This window comes from Lepisma saccharinum, chromosome 26 (assembly GCF_977018435.1).
Source record: "Lepisma saccharinum chromosome 26, izLepSacc3.1, whole genome shotgun sequence".
NCBI lineage: Eukaryota > Metazoa > Arthropoda > Insecta > Zygentoma > Lepismatidae > Lepisma > Lepisma saccharinum.
The window spans coordinates 59,682,967-59,704,897 of record NC_139254.1 but is presented as its reverse complement, the minus strand read 5'-3'; the positions used below and the strand labels follow the sequence as shown (position 1 = coordinate 59,704,897).

At 37.1% G+C, this 21,931-nt stretch overlaps 1 protein-coding gene across 1 annotated transcript in view; it reads right to left on the bottom strand.

The window, feature by feature from the left end:
* The window catches only part of LOC145979758 (neuroligin-2-like), a 272,774-nt gene that overhangs the window by 2,940 nt on the left and 247,903 nt on the right, over positions 1–21,931 (bottom strand). The window contains exon 5 of the mRNA XM_083112744.1: positions 5,576–5,694. Coding sequence (XP_082968870.1) covers positions 5,576–5,694 — 119 coding nt within the window. The remainder of the gene's footprint in view (positions 1–5,575; positions 5,695–21,931) is intronic.

Genomic DNA, 21,931 nt, shown 5'->3' with positions numbered 1-21,931 from the left:
CCTTTTACGTGAAAATTGAAACCAGCCATTTTGCAGAGACGACGTGGTCTGGTGTCCACTGGCGTGTTTTTGCTCCATGACAACGCGAGACCACACACACTGCCAGTGTCACATAAAGTTTGAGTGCTTGCCCCACCCTCCACATTCGCCCGATCTCGCACCACACCTTTAACTCATTGAAAGATGGACGAAGTGGATCGAGGGTTCTAGAATGACCACGAAGTCCAGTCAGCAGTGTACGAGTGGTTACGCAAACGTCCAAAAGAATTTATTTCCCTGTGGAATCAGTGCCCTTATCAAGCGCTGGCGTAGGTGCATTGAAATGGGGGAGGGGGATATGTTGAAACATAGTACTGTAGTTTCTTTTGGTGCTTGTAATAAATATTTGTTACAACATATTTCCGGTTATATTTTAAATGAGCCTTGTACTTGACAGATAGAAAGGTTCTTTATGGTCCACAACCCATTTACGCTTGCTGATTTTCTCTCCCGGACCGGAATTGAATTTATTTACATTTCCTTGATCTTTAACAACCCTGATGGGTAGTATATTTGACATGTTATCAACAGTTCCACTTGCACGATGTGGGAAATTGTCATTCTGTTGGTTGAATCTGTGGCGCGGACGGTTGCTTCATTCCAGGGCAGCGCAGGGCCAGAATGGGTCATGGTCCACTCAAAAGTCAGTCTGGTGCACGTGTCAAAATATAATAGGTACATTTCGCCACAAAAATAAAATTAGTACATAAATAGGCGGCTGGGCAGAATTGCGCTGGTGCCACATGTGGGAAAAGCAAAGCGACAGCGGGACAAAAGTTGATGGTTCCTTTCGAGCAAATACTGTCAGTTTGTATCACATGGATTACAAAGACCAAAGCTACAACAAAATCTTTCATTCTCTTAAACCTCCGAACACACGGGTTGTGCTGCGATGTGGCAACAGCGCGAACTTCTGCCACCCGCCTAATTTCATGGGCATGCGTTTAGGTAGTGCTGGACATGAAGAATCTTCCTTAGAAGATTTGAACTCAGAAACTGTGGTTTCGGAGCACACTCTAGTAACCCCTGGATCATGAAGGTCTGGAGTTTAATTGTATTTATTCAGGTTTCCCATTAACCACTATACTGTTAATTACGTTATAATATCATAAAATCGAACAAAAAATTTAACACACTTTCAATGTAACGTTTTAATTTTCATAATTTATTTTTGCCTCTAATTTTTGAACTTCCTATTATATTAGGAATTCACCAATAATTATTGGTTAATAAATCTTTCTTTGCATCCCGTAGTAACAACGGCAGAAATCAATCTTCCAACTTTTGTAATTTTATTTGATAATTTGTAAACGGGCGATCACATGCGTGCATGGTGACGATTGGGTTCCAAAATTAGGGGGCAAGGTGCCAAAACTAAGGGGGGGGGCAACTGCTCACCCACCGCCACTGTATAGTTAGTAATCAATTTTCGACACTGCTTTTGAGAGACTCTTCTAATCCAAAATTACCATCATGAAAGTAAAGAATTCTGTTTCTGGCCAGTAACCAGTGAGGTCATTTTGGAAGAATAGCTTTCTTCGTTATAGAATGCGCGGGAAGTTTCCAGATTTTGAATCACTCTGTATACGTATATTTTAAGCATATAGTTTATTGTGAAGGAAAATCGCATTAAACAAACATCTGTTTCATCTCTATAATATAGGTTCACTTTGAAGTTAGAAATTGTGTGAAGCCGCCCACTTAAGGGAAAGGAAAGTTGTAAACTAGAATTCCGTGAAAAGTCCGTGCTATTCGGTTCCAAAGAAAGTGCTTTGCAAACCACATGAAACATTTACAAGGGGATCTCACCACGAAGGATCCAACATTCCATTTATTTCTCATCCATATTCAGCAGATTCTTTCATTCTCTTTCTCCCGGTTTTAAATCCTTTGAGATGGTCCTTCTTGCCTTTCCATCTGATTGTCCTACTTCACAACTCTCTCCTCATGACGTGGTCAGGAGCATCGCTTGTGATTATAAACATAAAACTCTCATTCATAATCATCAGTGGTGAATTATTATGCAATAAAGTGTCAACATATGATTGATTGTCTGATTGTTTATTTATTTGTTTGATTGTTTGTTCGTTTGATTGATTGTTTGCTTGTTTGATTGATTTTCCTTCGCTTTTTGTGCCACTTTTCGTTAATTTGCGAAGATAGAGATAGGTGACGATATGATGAAATTGATGAATGGACACTCACAAACATCCATGCCCAGTCCGGGATTCGAACCCGTGACCCCTGACGTCGTAGCGCAATGTGCTAATCACTCTGCCACGGGGGCCAGCTCAAAATATGAATGCGAATGTGGTATCAAAATATATTCAACTTAGCATTGTCGTTCTAGTATAGAAAAGACATACCTAAACTTAACTATCTTTCCAAGAGGAGACAGATGTTAGTATAATTTGATTTCCCTTCACAAAAAAAGTATACTTTAAAAATACGTACAGGGTGAGTAAAAAAAGTCTCGACATTTCCACTATGACATGAAATACGTTGTAAGTCTCGTTTTTGCCTTAAATTTAACGCAGAGAAACATGAGAACTTACAGGGATCATTTTTCTAAAGCATAGTTTTCAAAATTGTTACAAGTAAAATTTAGTGGAAATGTCCATTACAGAGTTATTCAAGAAAGGCCAGTTCGAGACTGACAAAAACTGTAACCGACTAGTCATGGACGGAAATACCTAAAGTTCTTGTCTGTGGATGTAAGTGTAGGCAACGGTCACTAGTGGCGCTGTATGTGCAAGATGGCGACACTTAAGCAGAAGGTACTTTGTTTTGCATGATGGAATTGGACTGTGCAGGATACTTTGAGACCAAATTCAACAAGACTGAACCGTACAGATTGGGTTAAACGTTCGGTTCGAATCCACTTGCGGCTTTTGATGTACTGGAGATGTGTCTGGGCAGTAACTGCAGTCGTGACATCTACCGTTTGACCAACAGCGCCCACACGAGTACTTGTAGTGTTCATTTAAACTTGGAGAACTATTCTGTCAATTCATGCCATGACAGTTGTGGTATGTCAGTCAGCTTTACTTGCGCACCAATCTTTTTGAATAACCCACTATCTCGTATCGTTCATAAAGAAGTCTTTTTAAGTCTGGATGATCTCCTCAAAGTCTGCGCCCGACTTGTGGATCCCGATTGCCGTAAGAATGTTGGTGCTCTGGAAGAGAAATCTAGAAACATTCGATGCAGAAATTATTTATTAAACCAAACATGTTTACGTGTTTGATTGTAGTCCTGTCTTCATTGACTATGTCGTTTTATTTAATCTAGAATGATAACCACTGCAAGGGCTGCTTTGGATCGTCATATTTGGAAGAGAAATCAAGGAAGCATGTTTAGGATGTGTGTTGAGACTGATGGTGGGAATTTGAAGCACATTATTAAGGAAATGTACAGTTCACCACACTCTGTACATATCCTATTTTAAGTACGTATGCGCCAAAATATACAGTACTGAAATGAAAAGATGAACAAAAGTATAAGACATGTTACAATATAGTGACTGGTCTATATGCAACCCAAATAACAATCGTGCCTTTTGGGTTGCATAACTGTCAGGAAACCTAAGGTTAGGTTAGGTTAGGTTAGGGCATGTGGAGTGGACGATTGTCATTTGGGTTGCATATAGACCAGTCACCTTTTTCAAACTCGGTCCACCTTCACGACCGCTTCCGTATGAGCGGAAATAATGCTCAACTATGAGTACTTTTCCCTCCGTCGAGAGACCCATTTCCAACAACAACTGCACAACACAACTTCCTTTTCACTACTTCAAACACGTGCAGCTGGAGCTATGCTCCGTCGACAAACGCAACCACGTGCTCGAGATGCGCGAGTTTCAGTACTGTATATTTTGACGCATAACGTACATGCATTAAAGAAGAGATTTTCAAATTTTATCTAGAGTTTTTCATAACCTATAGCGTAACTCTTAAATTGATTACTTACACAGTCTGCTCATATCATATTAAAATTTTGTCGTTTTCCGACAGAAAATGTAACTAACAGTGCAGTGGCGTAACTAACACGCCCTGCGTGCCCCGAAACTTTCAGTTGTGGGCCCCTACTCGTTAAAAAAAAGCTTCAATTTCTACAGCCTACATTTACATTAGGTATACAGAAACATGAATATTCGTACATGTAATTTGAATCAATGTATCAACTGGTTCTAAAGGTTCATACAACAGACAAACTGTAAAATATTAAACATGGTGCCCACGGACCACAGAAACAGATATAGGACATTAAAACACAACTTTTCTCACTAATAATTTTATCGGTACTACAGTGCTACAGTCGTTCAAAAAAGCCCGTTTTGCCGCCTGAATGCTGGCAACTGAACATCTCATCGGTGATATCATTTCTCGCGGGGAAACAGTGCACGGGAACACACAAATTTTGCGAAAAGTGGTAATGTTTGATTTTGTCTCTTATCATACATGTCAAATTATTTGCAAATCTGCTTGCAAGGTTGAACATCAGTGTTTCCAGCTCATTTTCTTGCCTGTCGTCTACCCTTGGATGACTTGAACTATTGACGCTAATGATGGTTTATTTTAATCTGGTAATTCACTTCCTATTTTTCTAGTGATTAACATTTTCTGTTTGCAGTTGTATGGGCATACAAATATAATATCTTCGGTTGAAAATGTATTTTAACGGTGAAAGGAAAACTTTTGTGAACTATCGGTTGTTCTAAATTTATCATTCTAACTGCGCCCCGAAGGGTGTCATTTACGCCACTGTGGCAGTGCCAACTGTTACTCTGTGCCAGGGGTGGACAAAACTAAAAATAATTCAGGCGCCTGCCTTTTTTTTCTTCTCAGGAACCGACTTTCTTTATTTTTTTCCAAATACTGGCTAAGAAGTCATAAATCCAACTAAGATAAAGCTACACATATTTGGAATGTCATCTTAAAACATTTAATTTATTAATTAATACAAGATTGGATTAAATATAATTATTTCCTAAAGAAAGCTCAAGTAGTGACATCATGAATAACTATTTAATACATTCTAATTTATGGCTGTCCATTTTGATGCAGATTTTAAAATTCGGCTGGCAACACTGCAAAATTTATAATCGCATGTTTATTATTTTCATTTAAAGACACACGTAATACAGAAGACACATAAACATTATAAACACATAATGTACTCGTTATTAAAAAAAGTAATTGAAATTTCCGTAATCGAACTCAAAATGTAGAAAAAATCGAACTGGGTTTTAAAATTCAGTTGCCAGGTGGAAATTTTCAGGCGCATACATATAGGATAAAAAATTGGTTTTTCGCAGACATGTGGCGTCGACACGAGGCCTCCAAGAGCAAATCGTTACTAAGAGACGATTACAATTCTTTACACGCTGTGGAAGTTTACGGGAACACCCTGTATATAACAACCTGGAACCAGGATATTTATTTGTGAACACCCTATTAAGTACTTGTTCAATCAAAATTGCTCCATATTTTCCAGGCTACCGAATTGGTTACATGGTTACTTGCGGACAACTTACCCAGATTCAGGTACTTTTTGTGAACCCCTTCATACGCAACCCATTCAATGTTCTTGAACCTGTTCCTCTCCTGTCTGATTCCGTGGACCATCTCAGGCTCCTGAGGCTCGTTTGGGTTCCTGCAACGAGAAAAGAGAGCATCAAGATCAGTGCTATACAGAGTGACCCTTTCTGAAAGTTTCCTATTTTTAATATTTCGTCCACTGAGAATGTGAATGTTCTACCTCCAAATTGTAAACAAATCTAGATATTTTGGCTGTGGTCTATTTAGGATGCAATTGTTTCATCTCTGCTATCGTCTTATGTCTACAAGCAATATTGATATATTGAGAGTGTCTTTGGTCCATGTGAAGAATTTGGAAGCAGCCACAAGAATGTAAACTAGAACAGCCAATGAAACCTCAGGACAATTTCCTCAACCAACCACAAGCGCCTTCCGAGCATGAAATAAACCACTTGCATGCTAATCTGTCACTTGTGAAAGCTGCTTAACAGTAATAATGGTCTTCCGTTCTTCCTTTTGTTGTTAACATACAACAATTTTAAATAATAGTGGAATAAAAGTAGTTGGTTGATATCAAAAGATATGAATTATTTATTTTACTTTGCTACCAAATGACAATTTCTGAAATTTCAATTCTGAATTACAGCATAAATACCTAACCAGACAACTACTACGTTTTCGAAAGGCTTCAACATGTCAGCCTTTGCAAATGATACAAACTTTCACCGGAATGGTGACAAAGATCCGATAAATATATGATGTCAAATTTAAATGTTTTGCTTGCTTCTTGTAAACAAACACACCTGGTAACTCCAGGTTACAATGAATCAAGTAAGGAAAACTCATAATATTTCTTGATAAAAATCAACACACTTCTACTTACAGGTATACTAGAGAGTGCTGCAAAAGTTGCGCAAGTCTGTATTTGATCTCTTACCAAGTTATCTGTCAGTTTCAACTGGCAACCCTGTTGAGACTTCATTCCACACATTGTATCGCGAGAGATAATATATCTTACTCAGCGGCATGCTAGAGTGCGCGTCAAATCTCCTGCATATGGCAATAGCCAATAGCAGCGCACTGCAGCGGTGCCATGTCGAAATCTCACACGGAAAAGAGACAGCGTGGTTGAGCGAAACGCTTTGTCACGGAACTAGGCAACGCCGCACGTCTGTGATTCGTTGCTGCTGTTCAGCCGTCAAGGCCATATGCAGGAGATTTGACGCGCACTCTATACTAGTATTGCCAGGTGCAACAAATTGTACAGTGAAAGTAAAACGTTAAGACAAAATTATGATTTCTCTATTTCGGAAAAAAAATCTGTAGTATTGCTGTTCCCAACCAACATTTTATGGCACTAAAGTGCTTCTTTCTTTACATCGCTCATAGAATCGCTATTTTGAAGTCAAACCCGCAGGGCCCATATTAATTGCAAAAAACAGATTAACGTGACACCAATCACAGAATTTCGATTTATGGCTCTCTTATAGTGTCTTACAGGGGCGTCGTCACCAGAGTAACGAAAATGACAAAAATCAAATATACAATGAATCTTGTCACTCATTTCACAGTTCCAACATTGACAAGATTCATTGTATAACTGATTCATTAAAAAAAATATCCTATTTTTGTAACCGTACCACTGATCAAACTACAAAGGAAGCCAGTGTTCTCCCTAAACTTTGTACAAAGGAACGCGTTTGAAGGTTTTGAGTTTTATTGCTGGACAGGAGCATTTGGATGAGTGACCGTCACAATACAAGGTTCACTGCACCACAATACATTGAGGAAACCACTTAGGTCAAGGGCAGAAGAAATAAGAAGGCAAATATATGAAAGGATCAGGTCTAGCTACTTACCCTAATTCTAGTAATATATAACTCCTAAGATGTAATACAATGTCAAATGCCCTATTAGTACAACAGTAGTGCGAAAGGGGAAAATATCAAAACAAAGAAAAAAAGACAGGGTAAAAAGGTCACACAGTGGCGGCGATTTGGTTCCAAAACTAGGAGGGCAGTTTACTTTCCTTTGTTAGATAAGGTTTAGCATAGTGGGGGAACAAAAGTGGCAAAAAAGTGGGGGCAACTGCCCCTCCACCCCCGCCCACGTCCCACCTAATCGCCACCACTGAGGCCACGAATAACAAAACTAGAACGCAGCGCAACAAATGTTGCCGAAACTTCAACAAAAACGTAAAACCGCCATCATAACTCCTTCTCTGTCTTGTTTAAAGTCCACATTATGCAGAGAAAGGCTAATCGGGACTGAACCTATACAGCTTAAAGTGGTATCCGAACCACTATGTGGCCCCACGGATATCGAACCCTTGATTACAAGTGTTTAAAGGTTTGAAAAAACCGCAAACCAGAAGAAGAATTCGCACCATTTATCCTCACGTGGTTTACCTCAAGGATGATATATTCCACATAGCCCTTATGATTGACGCCCGAAATATAGCAATATCAACCCTTTGGGCACAATAACAATCTCATCATTATTCACATCACATTCTGGAGTCCTCACACGCGCATAGGAACATGAAAGTTTTATAAACTCATTACATTTTTCATCGTGACGTATGAGATTCACGTACGGGTTTTCGTTCTGGCCACATGTCTGCGTTAAAATGTCAGAGGCACGAAGAGGAGGAGAAAAGTCAGGCTACCAGAGATTTCATTAAACCCCAAAGGATGAATGGATAATGAGGCAGACGCGCCGGCCAACTGCGGCGTACCAGAAAAACAAAGGATAATCGATAATGACCCACTCGAAAGAAACAATGATAAGGAGATTCTACTTGTTTTCAATTTAACCAGAAGAAGACTAATTCCCGGTATCGAAACAAGGAACAAATTATTTTCTTCTGAAAAGCTCATTTGGGGAAGTGTTTGCTTGTTAGAAATTTATCTGGAGAAAGTAGCTTGGTTATAAGTTTATTTAATGAAGCAGTTTGTTTATTGGAAGTTTATTTAAGGAAGCAGCTTGCATGTTGGAAGATTATCTAAGGAAGCAGTTTGCTTGTTGGAAGTTTATTTAAGGAAGAAGTTTGCTTGTTGGAAGTTTATTTAAGGAAGAAGTTTGCTTGTTGGAAGTCTTTTTAAGGAAGAAGTTTGCTTGTTGGAAGATTATTTAAGGAAGAAGTTTGCTTGTTGGAAGTTTATTTAAGGAAGAAGTTTGCTTGTTGGAAGTTTATTTAAGGAAGAATTTTGCTTGTTGGAAGTTTATTTAAGGAAGAAGTTTGCTTGTTGGAAGATTATTTAAGGAAGAAGTTTGCTTGTTGGAAGTTTATTTAAGGAAGAAGTTTGCTTGTTGGAAGTTTATTTAAGGAAGAAGTTTGCTTGTTGGAAGATTACTTAAGGAAGAAGTTTGCTTGTTGGAAGTTTATTTAAGGAAGAAGTTTGCTTGTTGGAAGTCTTTTTAAGGAAGAAGCTTGCTTGTTGGAAGTTTATTTAATTGATTGATTGAATTGGTGTTTTAAGTCCACTTTATGCACAGTAAGGCTAATCGGGACTAGATCTACAGTTTAAAGTGAGACCCGAACCACTTTGAGCCTCCACCGGGTATCGAACCCGGCACCCCTTGATTACACGGCGACGACGCTACCACTACGCCATAGGGGAGGCCTCTGGAAGTTTATTTAAGGAAGCAGCTTTCTTGTTAGGAAGTTTTATGTGAGATTTTTTTTTTCTTGTGAGAAGCTTATTTGGTTAAGTGGTTTGCTTGTTAAAAATTTATTTGGAGAAAGCAGTCTGATTGTTATAACTTTATTTAATGAAGCAGTTTGCTTGTTGGAAGTTTATTTAAGGAAGAAGTTTGCTTGCTGGAAGTTCCTTTAAGGAAGCAGTTTGCTTGTTGGAAGTTTATTTTAAGGAAGCAGCTTGCTTGTTGAAAGTTTATTTAAGAAAGCAGTTTGATTGTTGGAAGTTTATTTAAGGAAGCAGCTTGCTTGTTGGAAGTTACTTTAAGGAGAAGCTTGCTTGTTAGGAAGTTTTATGTAACAAAAAATATGATCTTGTGAGAAGCTTATTTGAGGAAGTGGTTTGCTTGTAAGAAATTTATCTGGAGAAAGCGGCTTGGCTGTTATAAGTTTATAAAATGAAGCAGTTCGCTTGTTGGAAGTTTGTTTAAGGAATCAGCTTGCATTTTGGAAGTTTATTTAAGGAAGCAGCTTGCTTGTTGAAAGTTTATTTAAGAAAGCAGTTTGATTGTTGGAAGTTTATTTAAGGAAGCAGCTTGCTTGTTGAAAGTTTACTTAAGAAAGCAGTTTGATTGTTGGAAGTTCCTTTAAGGAAGCAGCTTGCCTGTTAGGAAGTTTTATGTAAGAAAAATATGTTCTTGTGAGAAGCTTATTTGGAGAAGTGGTTTGCTTGTAAGAAATTTATCTGGAGAAAGCGGCTTGGTTGTTATAAGTTTATAAAATGAAGTAGTTCGCGTGTTGGAAGTTTGTTTAAAGAAGCAGCTTGCTTTTTGGAAGTTTATTTAAGGAAGAAGTTTGCTTGTTGGAAGATTATTTAAAGATGAAGCTTGCTTGTTGGAAGTTTATGTAAGGAAACAGTTTGCTTGTTGGAAGTTTATTTAAGGAAGAAGCTTGCTTGTTGGATGTTTATTTAATGTAGTAGTTTACTTTGTTTGGACGCAATTTGCTTGTTGGAAGTTTATTTAAGGAAGAAGCTTGCTTGTTATAAGCTTATTTAGGAGGCCACTTTCTTGCTCCAAATTGATTTAAAACGTACTTGTATACATGCTTGTTAAAAGTTGGAGATTGTAGCTCTGTTTCTGATTCGTAAGCAATACATGTCACAAGGCGTTAGAGATGCTCATGAGATTGCACTAATAATTTCAGAATTGAGTAATATTCTCGATTGCCAATAGCCTACGCATTTTTTCCTATATAGTTTGGCAACCCACCGCTGGGCGCCTCTGCTGCTCCAACTACGTCCAGGTGTGACCTACTTCTCTGAATTGCATGACCACTTGAAATTAAAACTTTCAGCTGAAACATTTGCTTAATATAAACTTTAAATTGCATTGCATGAAGATGGCGCACAATTTAAAGGCAATTGCAACACGTTGCCGCTGGATTCCCTTCGGGGATTATGAACCCAAAATTGTAGACAATTTAAACTCTTTTACTGCTAATTAGGGTTACTTTATTAGTTTGCAAAACATTTGGAGATGTGACGTTTCCATGCTTATTGTAAAAAATCTAAAAATGTATTTGCGAAAATGGTATGCGATAAATGAAAATTCCACGATAATTACGAATTTAATTATTATGTTAATTTCTTGGAATATAATGAGTTGCATTGAAATTTTCTAATTAAGTAAATATGATACATTAACTGAAACTGATTAGCGTTCCGCTCTCGAATTCCCTTGGCAGGAAGTCTCTTATTACACCAGCCACAAAACATGGCTTTGTTAACATCGTATTTGGAATGCTTATTGTGTTGTTGCGATGATCCTACGGATGTAGCAAAAGCGACGTGAAATATCGAAAATAGAATTGCACGACCGTGTTTAAGGGAACGCCTTTTTTCCAAACTCGTATTTATTTAGTATATACAGGGTGTCACCGTACAAACCACCAAACTTTCACAGCACGTGGAGGACATTATGACGAAGAACGAAGGTTTTGCTCGGTGAGGAAGCGTTTAGACGGTACGAATTTTCGAAGAATAACATTTTTATCCTGCATGTATAGGCACGAGGCAAGGACTCATAGCTATCACTTTCATTTCTTGTTTTGTCCCAGTGACGTTACCCTGTATATAATAATCAAATAACCAAGAACCCAAATCGCTTGGAAGTTTTTTGATGTGTTTATGTATGGCTTCGTAGGTGATTTACACATTCACACACACAGAGAGAGAGAGAGAGAGAGAGAGAGAGAGAGAGAGAGAGAGAGAGAGAGAGAGAGAGAGAGAGAGAGAGAGGTAGGCGTTTGCTATTTACTCGTGTTAATTTACGACTTATATCTAGATGTCCCTCGGACGATCGCTTCATTTTAGGCGTCAGAAAAGGGTGATCACAATTTACAGCTGTGCTAATTTGATTTATAAATACTTCTATACCCAGGACATATTCGCGATCAACTCGTTACTGCTGAATTTTAGTTTTCTTTACAAAAATAAATTAAAATTTCTTAAAAGTCTTAACATTTTATTGGAACATTAAACTATAAATTGTACAAGAAAGAATATTAACATTATTTTCTAAAATCTCTCATGTTTGTTGAAGCAGTAACATTAATAGCACTTATATGTTTAACTGTCTTCACGTGGTCTTCAATATCACCTCTTCCTTTATGTGCAAGAGAAAATACTCCATTACAGAATGTACATTGCACATGCTTACTGTCACTGTCGTTACACAGTTTCAAGAATTTGTATTCCTGCTGCAGGTTAACGATAAATACACACTTTCATTTGCCCATTGCCAAATGCAAAGCCCTTGTAAATAATTATAATTAACAAAAACGTTTAGACGAGTTACTTCACACGCTTGCAAGACAACCAAGATGTTCACGGAAGTATGGAAACGGAACCGTTTGGAAGTCGATTTCTCGAAGAAAGAAAAGAATCGATCCTTATAATCGATCGATCCTTGCCGGTCATAAATTCTGGTAGTGAATATTCAATACCGGTAGCTATTTTCATGTTCAGATTCTCAAATACCCGAACATTTTGCAATCCCGGACAGCACTAAAGAACCAGGACTGTCCTGGCTAAGCCTATCTATACGTCCCTCGGGTGATCGCTTTATGTTAGACTTCAAAAAGGGATAATCGCCATTTACAGCTTTATTAATTTATAATTTGTAGATAGTTCTATAAGTGCAAAAGTGCTCTCGTGTTAACCTACGATTTATAGATATGGCTGTAACGGGTGTCATTTTTTGAAGCCACCCAAATATCAACCTCTTTTCCACGCAGTATATATACAACCTGGACTGCGTTATGAAGACTAACAAGGCTCTGCTACTTGAACAATCCTCTGTTTGTCATCCATATGCATTTGTGATTGTCCCTTCACCAATTTCACTTATCACCTTTCATTCTCATCTTCGCGGTTAGGCAAAAGTTTCATAAAAGCGATGCAGAATATAGCAAATCAATCAATCAATCAACGATTTTCATATAGTTCTAGACGTCTCTGGTGATCGTTTCATTTTAGACGTGAAAAGGGCTGCCCACTATTTATTGTTGTGTTAATTGACGGTATATAGTAGATATGTCTAGATGTCTCTTGGGTGATCACTTCCTTTTAGACGTGACAAAGGAGTGATCGTCAATTACAGTTGCGTTAATTTGCGATTTTTAGATTGTTCTAGACGTTCCTCGGGTGATCGCTTCATTTTAGACGTCACCGAGAGGTGATCGCCATTTACAGCTGTGTTAATTTACGATTTAGAGATAGTTCTATACGTTCCTCGAGCGATCTTTTCACTTTAGACGTCACATAAAGGTGATCACCATTTACAGCTGTAGAAATGTAAGGTTTGTAGAAAGTTCTACATGTATCTCAGGCTATCACTTCATTTTAGACGTCACAAAGAGGTGATCACAATTTACAGCTGTAGAAATGTACGATTTATAGATAGTTCTAGACGTCCCTCGGCTGACGCTTCATTTTAGATGTTAAAAGGGGGTGATCGCTATTTACTTTGTGCTAATAGAGGACTTACTGAAGCATGGGGGGGGGGCGATTGCCCCCTTTCCTTTAATCCGCCAACAAACTGCCAGGAAAATGCACGTTCCAGCTTGCTAAAATTCATATTCTTCTCTTTTCGACACTCGATCCACTTCTTAAACAATCTTCGCAGCTTTTCTCATGGCAAACTTCATTCATCATACATCGAGGTCATCTCTGTTCAAGACATTTTTTAACCCTTCCTTTTCGAAAAAAAAAAGGAATATTCAAGTACCGACGGGTCAAAATGTCTTCGGAACACTTTTGACGTGGGCTGCCCCCTCCCCCCCTTGGCACCCGCGGAAGGCAATCCATTTTCTTTGACAGATCTTATTAAAGCTCGCAGCCAGTCTGACAAGACGCCATAGCGAGGGTGTCGTTACGGAAACTCAGATACCGCATCGCGGCGGTGGAGCCATCTGGTGTGTAATGTAATTGTCATTAAAGCGGGCTGGGGGCGACAAACCTGCGAAGTAGGAACTCTGACGGGACGGAACTATCTTTTAATTGGTTCCGATAATTAAAACAAATTAGTCATTCACAAATGTCTACATTTATGTTTATTATCCACTAGTTTAAGTGTGTTTTGAGCAACCGGCATAATCAGCGTCTGGAAATTACGAAACAGGAATGATATGCAGGAGTGGAGTTTTAATAGTAAGTATATGTACCGTCTTTATATGAAACTCAGAGTCTTCAGAAAGGTGCTTTCTCAAAAGTAACCCAGTTGCACTTACTTTGCTTAAAAGAAACATAGTTCGAGTTACTTTCCTTAAAAGTAACCCAGCTGCAATTACCATGCTCAAAATAAATCTAGTTGCAGTTACTTTGCTCAAGAGTAACCCATGTGCAGTTACTTTACTCAAAAGTAACCCATGTTCAGTTATTTTGCTCAAAAGTAACCCAGTTGCAGTTACTTTGCTAAAAAACCTAGTTCCAGTTACTTTGCTCAAAAGTAACCCATATACAGTTACTTTACTCAAAAGTAAACCAGTTACACTTACTTTGCTAAAATGAAACCTAGTTCTAGTTACTTTGCTCAAAAGTAACCCATATGCAGTTACTTTACTCAAAAGTAACCCAGTTACACTTAATTTGCTCAAAAGAAACCTAGTTTCAGTTACTTTGCTCAAAAGTAACCCATGTGCAGTTATTTTGCTCAAAAGTAACCCAGTTACACTTACTTTGCTAAAATAAAACCTAGTTCTAGTTACTTTGCCCAAAAGTAACCCATATGCAGTTACTTTACTCAAAAGTAACCCAGTTACACTTAATTTGCTCAAAAGAAAGCTAGTTCAAGTTACTTTGCTCAAAAGTAATCCATGTGCAGTTTCTTTACCCAAAAGTAACCCACGTGCAGTTATTTTGCTCAAAAGTAACCCAGTTGCACTTACTTTGCTAAAATGAAACCTAGTTCAAGTTACTTTGCTCAAAAGTAACCCATATGCAGTTACTTTACTCAAAAGTAACCCATGTGCAGTTATTTTCCTCTAAAGTAACCCAGTTGCACTTACTTTCCTAAAACGAAACCTAATTCCAGTTACTTTGCTCAAAAGTAACCCATATGCAGTTACTTTACTCAAAAGTAACCCAGTTACACTTACTTTGCTAAAAATAAACCTATTTCCTGTTACTTTGCTCAAAAGTAACCTAGTTGAAATTACTTTGCCCAAAAGTAACTAATTTCTGTTACCCTTACTCGAAAAAGTAATCGATACTTCCAAAAGCTAGGTTTGAATCTTCTGAACAATTTTTCTCCTGAGATTTCGGCCTGTGTATGAGACCGTTGGCCACCCACCATCGTGAGGGAATTGAGGAGCTACGAATGAGTAGCGTAACCCGGTCACGGAAACCTACAACGACGGCCGGGGGTTCGTCGTGCTGACCGCACGTCGCCCCTGACATGAAGATGAGGATATGATGAAATTGATGAAGGGACACAAAGAAAGATACTTAGCGTCGCAGCGCGATGTTCTAACCACCCCGTCGCGGAGATCGGCAGGAAACTATTACGAAGCAAACGATTTGAAGAATCACGTGAATGCTCTAAAAGAAATTCTAAACAGATGAAAATTTTCAGATTTTTGAATATCATAGTGGTTTTTCGAAAGGACAGAAATTTTTGAAAAAACTGCTTGGTTGGCTTCGACCAAAGGACCAGTGGATCGTTAATAATTATCGTAAAGAACAAGAATATTAATATTCCGAAATTTGAACCCAGTACCGATCTACACTTAAATCACGATGCTAAAACGCCGGACAATGGAGACAGGTAATTTCAATACGCCAAGCATGATAATCATGCTTGTTATTTATTGGAGGGTTTAATACCAATGAACTCTTTCCTGTTCTTCATTTTCCGAGCGCAACAATGCTATTGGGAGCTGCTATTTTAATTAAAAGACCTAATACGATGCAACTGTTTGATTTGGACGGAGGCTAATTGACTGTCGACGTATTATAATTTATCTGTGTTTGCAATTCGCGAAACCTGCCACATGGAAATAAAGGGAATTCACCGGCGGAACGGACAATAAATTACTCGATCAGCTGGTTAAAAACAATAGTTGCAATTTAGCAAGTGACACGAATAGAGAACTGTGGGGAAAGCAGGCCCGTTAATTATTTGCCTCAAAGAAGCCTTTCTTCTCTCTTCATTAAGTTATGCTGTGTCATGAACTGTTCTGGCATCCACGTAATGGTATAACGAACGTATTGTAGTGCTAATAGTGACTGGGTCACGATACATTATACACATTTATATATTTTGTTCATCAAATGATTAAAAACGCATATAATAACCCAACATTATATCCAAGATGGCCTGCAGGATTTTTTCTCAGAGGGGACAGGCTCATATAAACTTTTATCATTATTATTATTAATTTATTGATACAAAACATTTTGTCAAATAGGATTGATATTGAATACTTTGTAAATACGATAGTATATAACGTTCCAAAATACAAAACAAAAAAAAATCATTATTATCAGTAAATTTGAAAAATGATCGTGAATTTATAGAAATATTAATAGATGATTTTAACTATGACTTCCCTTAAAATATTATCTTTAGGTATAAGATGAGGTTTACTGTAAAAACCATTGAGTTAATCCTTTGATATTACTCTTTGTGACCTAGTGCTGTATAAGTTTTTTTTAAACTGTTCTCAGTACATTAAAATAAACTATTATTATTATTGCTATTATTACTGCTTTTATTGTTTATTTGTGTTGTTACTACTACTACTACTTGTTTTTTTAAAAAAATTACATATATTTGTAATTTCCATATTCTGTATATATATAGAACTGTTTTTTATAATTAGATAACCAGTGCAAAATAGACTGTAAGCTTAAATGTAACTCTACTTAAATAATAATAATAACAATAATAGTTATAAGTTACGGAAAACAACATTTTCTTTATAAAATATCTCTACAATTCCACCATTCGAATTACATTAACTCTTTCCAGAAATCTCAGGGGTAGGGGCAAGTGCCCTCCCCTGGCCCCTCCCTGAGGGCGCCCTTGATTATGTCGTCAAATACGTTAGCCAGATAGAATGAAGGGTCTGGTGTAGGACGCACCCAGCTTGCAACAAATGCCAAAACTACGTTAATAGCTCTAAACCTGCCCCTCCTAACCTAACCACATTAGACCTAAGCAGAATTGGAGGTTAGGAGGGCCACGTTTCGAGCTCTTGGCATTTAGTTTTGACTTCTGTTGTAAGCTGAGTTTTCCTCACACCAGACCCACAGAATGAATGAGTTGCACATGATTATGGAGCATTAGTATAGTACAATATCAGCGCGTGTCATAAAATAGCAAATGTATCAATATTTATGAAGTACAAGTTTAGTACAGTATTAGTTTATGTGAGTAACTACAATCCATAAGAATAATTGACAAGTAGCTTGTAAGTATTTATGTATAAATGTTCCCAAAACAAACCCTATCGAGACGTATAACATACAGCATCATCTGTTGAGCACTTTGGCTTATAGTGAACGCAATAATAATAATAATAATAATAATAATAATAGTAGTTTATTTTAAAGTCCTGAGAACAGTTAAAAAAAACCTTATACAGCACTGTGTCGCAAAGAGTAATTTGATTTATTGATTGATTGATTTGGTGTTTTAAGTCCACTTTATGCACAGTAAGGCTAATCGGGACTAGACTTACAGCTTAAAGTGGGATCCGAACCACTATGCGCATCCACCGGGAATCGAACCCGGGACCCCTTCATTACAAGGCGACGACGGTCACAAAGAGTAATATCAAAGGATTAACTCATAATGGTTTTTACAATAAAACCTCATCTTATACCTAAAAAGAAATTAAGGCAAGTCATGGTTAAAATCAATAATTAATATTTTTATAAATTCACCACCACTTTTCAAATTTACTGATAATAATGATTTTTTCTTGTTTTATATTTTGGAACATTATAGACTATTGTATTTATAAAGTATTCACTATCAATCCTATTTGACAAAATGTTTTGTATCAATAAATTAATTTTATATTTCCTTCTTGAGCTCAAGGTTGTTAAATTAAGTATCTCCAACCACTCCATATAACTTAGTGATATGTAACTTTTCTTCATTTTTCTACAAAGCAACCTAATAAATAATTTCTGAATTGATTCAATTTTCTCGGTGTGACTATTTGCTGTTACGTTCCACAATTCACTTTCATATTCCACTAATGGGCGAACCAAAACTATAAATAGAAATCTAAAAGTTTCCATTCTATTAAGAGAAGTCCAATTAAAAAATATGAAACCTAAAACCTTTTTAGCTTTTTTAAAAACTTCTATTATATGTTCATCAAATAGTAATTTGAAATCAATAATTATGCCCAAATCCTTATGACTAGAACAAATATAAACCTTTAATAACATATTGAGAAACAATACAATTTGTTTTTCCTCGAAATCTCATTACTTTGCATTTAGCTAAATTAATTTGCGTACCATTTATGTCACACCATTGTACTACTCTATTAAGTTCATCCTGTAACGTCCGGTCCATTTTTTATTTCCCTGAATATTTTTAGATCATCAGCATATAGAAACAGGATGATTCTTTTACACTAAACATAAGATCATTAATAAAAATTCAAATAAAATAGGGCCAAGAGGAGATCCTTGTGGTACACCACACGATATTTTTGCTATATTGGATGTTGTTTGACCTATTTTTACTCTAAATGTTCTATTCATTAAATACGTCCGAAATAATAATAATAAATAAAATAAATAATAACACCTCCCCCTTCCAATAGGTTCAATTCCGGAAATATAACTTCTTAGTGGGAGCTTACGTTATAACAGGAACAAAACTCTCACATTCCAAGTTTCTAGCCGACTTCTGTGGTGGAGTTAGCCAAGACAATGGACAAAAAATGTCAAATGTCAGGAATAATTCCATAAAAGCTGAATTTTGGCCACTTGTTAGAATACTACTAGTAGTGCAAAATCCCAAAAGTCCCCGCGGTGATCTCCCCAGTGCCTCCCAAACCTCAATTTCACAAACTCTCAATTATTAACCTATTTTTCCGTAACCAATGGTCGTAGGCAGGTAATCTTGTTTTAGTCTTAATTCTCATTAGATGGTCTACAAAAAAGATTCTGTTTAAATTTTCGATAATGTCGGTGGTTTGTAGTTATTTTTAAAAAAATCTATAAAACGTGACATTTTCTAGTACTTTTTAGTTTTGCCTTGTAACTTTTGAACAAACAAAAAAAAACAGTAAATTGTTTCGAATAACAGTTGTAGCCTAATTTGGAAGTTTTAAGGTATTTGAATGAAATAGACACTAAAATGTGCCTCCAAATAGAGGATAGTGACAAAAAAGTGTCTTTGTGACAGTCCGGCGGTTAAGTTCGGAATCATTGACGTAGGAGTTATTGAATTCTATACAGTATTAAACTGTTTTCTGAAGAAATCGGAAGTTGATAGGTGCCACCGTTCCCGAGATATATCAAATAAAGAAAATATCCAATATGGCGGACTCTTTACAAGATGACGGCCGTCAGCACGCAAATGTCGATTGACTACTCGACTGAACATGTCTTTTATTGATTTTGTGCTTTAAGTCCACTTTATGCACAGTAAGGTTAATCGGGACTGGACCTACAGTTTATAGTGGGATCCGAACCACTATGTGCCTCCACCGAGTATCGAACCCGGGACCCCTTGATTACAAGGCGACGAGGCTACCACTGCGTCATCGAGGAGGCCCAACTGAACATTTCTTTAATTTTATGACAATTAATTCTGCGAAGTCTCTTGTGATCAAGACACTTTTTTGTCACTATCCTTCATTTGGAGACACATTTTATGGTGTATCTTTCATTAAAATACAATAAAACTTACATATTAGGCTACAACTTTTATTCGAAACAATTTACTCTCATTCAATTTCTTCAAAAATTGCAAGGCAATAACTTTAGGAAGTAGCAGAAAAATGCTACTTTTTAAAGATTATATTTTTTTAAAATTACGGCAAAACCACTGACGTTATCGAAATATTAAATATAATCTTTTTTGTACACCACCTAATGAGGATTAAGACTAAAACAAGATTATCTGCCTATGACCATTGGTTACAGATGTAGAGGTTAACAACTGAGAATCTGTATAATTGAATTGGGGGGGGGGCACCGCGGGGAGGTCCCTTTTGGGATTTTGCACTACTATTAGAGGAGAAGGTCTAAATATGGGCGAATGTTTAAATATGGATTTTGGAGTTATCAGCCATCCCGGGAGCTGCAACCTGGCAGAAGCTATTGGAACTGGTTATCTGTCAAGGACAAAGGTTGCGGCGCCAATTGGCAAGAGAAAGTGGTGGTTAGTTTCGGCCTTGGACGCTGTTATAGAATTGCGACCTCCGAAAACGTTTTACAGGTATGTTTTAATTCAGCGTTTTCTGAATTCTCATCTGCTTTGTGTAGGTTATGATCATAGGTGTAGCTACAGTACGTGGTGTGCCGGGTGTGCCTAGGCACACCCTAATGGGCTGCTTTATCAAAGAGAATTAAAGACAGATATTTCAATAAGAGAGAAAATAAGCAGCAGTTTGTAAGAAGTTAAAAATGTAATTACTTGGTACAAACGTGTGCATTATCGCTGATGAAACGAGTGTCTGTAGTTTTTCGATTTTTTGATGTCACTGGAGAAAGAAGATATTTACTGCATTCTACTCTGTACTGCAGCGCTTTTCTTCTATACCTGTCACAAGCTGCACGTGTGAGAGAGCTTTCTCAAAGCTTACCCAAGTTAAAACTAAATTAAGAGCAACTCAGAAGCAGGATAGATTGGAAGCCCTGCTCTTACTATTTGTGGAACAGGAAAAAGCTTAGTCTATTGATGTAAATGAAGTTATTGATGAGTTTAAGAACATTGTACCTTTTGACAGACGTGTAGATGGCGTGTATTTTGATGTATTTGTTTGAAACATTTATGAACATTTTGTGTGTGTGTAATTTCTATGCAATTTGATTTTTTTCTACTACATATATTCAGAATTTTCAACACTGTCATTTAGTGAATTTATATTCCTTTACAAAAATCAGTGCAGTTAAAGAGCCAAGTGATTGTGTTGCAAAATATATGCTATTAAAAAGGTACAAGACCTCATTTATTTCCTTTGTGCACACCCAAATATAAAGTTCTAGCTACGCGTATGGTTATGATATTAGCGGCACATAAAACAAATGTGGTCTTTTATAATGCCATGACTTGTTTGGGAAATATCTACCACAGAGAGCAAAAATAAATTGAAGAAGAAAAATAGCGAGATGGTCTAAATATGGGCCATGACATGAGGTCTAATATTGAGATCACATTTTCAACAAATATTTGGATGATTTTCTTAATTTCAATTTTTCCCATTTGGCGTGATTTTCAAAACAACAGATTATTCATAAATATGAATTTTATAATGTTTTAGCGATAAATGACTGTTTTTTAAAATTTCAATTGCTTTTTGTGATATTGCCAGTAGTATCCCATATTTAGACCACAATTTTGAAATACATCATTTTACCATTTTTTGGAAATTGCTTTTTTTTAAAAAAAAAAAATTTGAGACCTTCTATACTTTGGAATGCTATTACATTTAAGTATATATTTCATAGATATGCATTTTAAAGGCAGGTGCTTGATATATTTTTTTTCCTCCGAAAATGACAACATAAAAAGGGGGGCCCATATTTAGACCTTTCCTCTAGTGTTCTAAAAACTGACCAAAATTAAGATTTTCGGAATGATTCCCGACATGAAAACTTCATTGACTGGGCTAAGTGGTTGGCACAGTGCACTGTGATGCCAAAAGTCCCGGGTTCGAATCTAGGTCTGGGCGTGGTAGTTTTTGTGAGGGTCCTTTAATCAATTTCATCATCACTCACACGCATTGTTCGCGATTAACCCAATAAGTAGTAAAAGTAACGCCAAATAACCGGAATAGACAGAGGAACTCACTGATAAAAAAAACGCCCGGTGGTTGCAAACGGTAGAGGGTGTACCTGAGTGCCCAACTCGCAGGCAGAGCATTAAATGTAATTTACGGCAGGTGGATGATGATTGCGTTGTTGTTGTCTGCAATTAGAACAAGGGGACGCAGGAAATGATTGCTTCATTAGCGG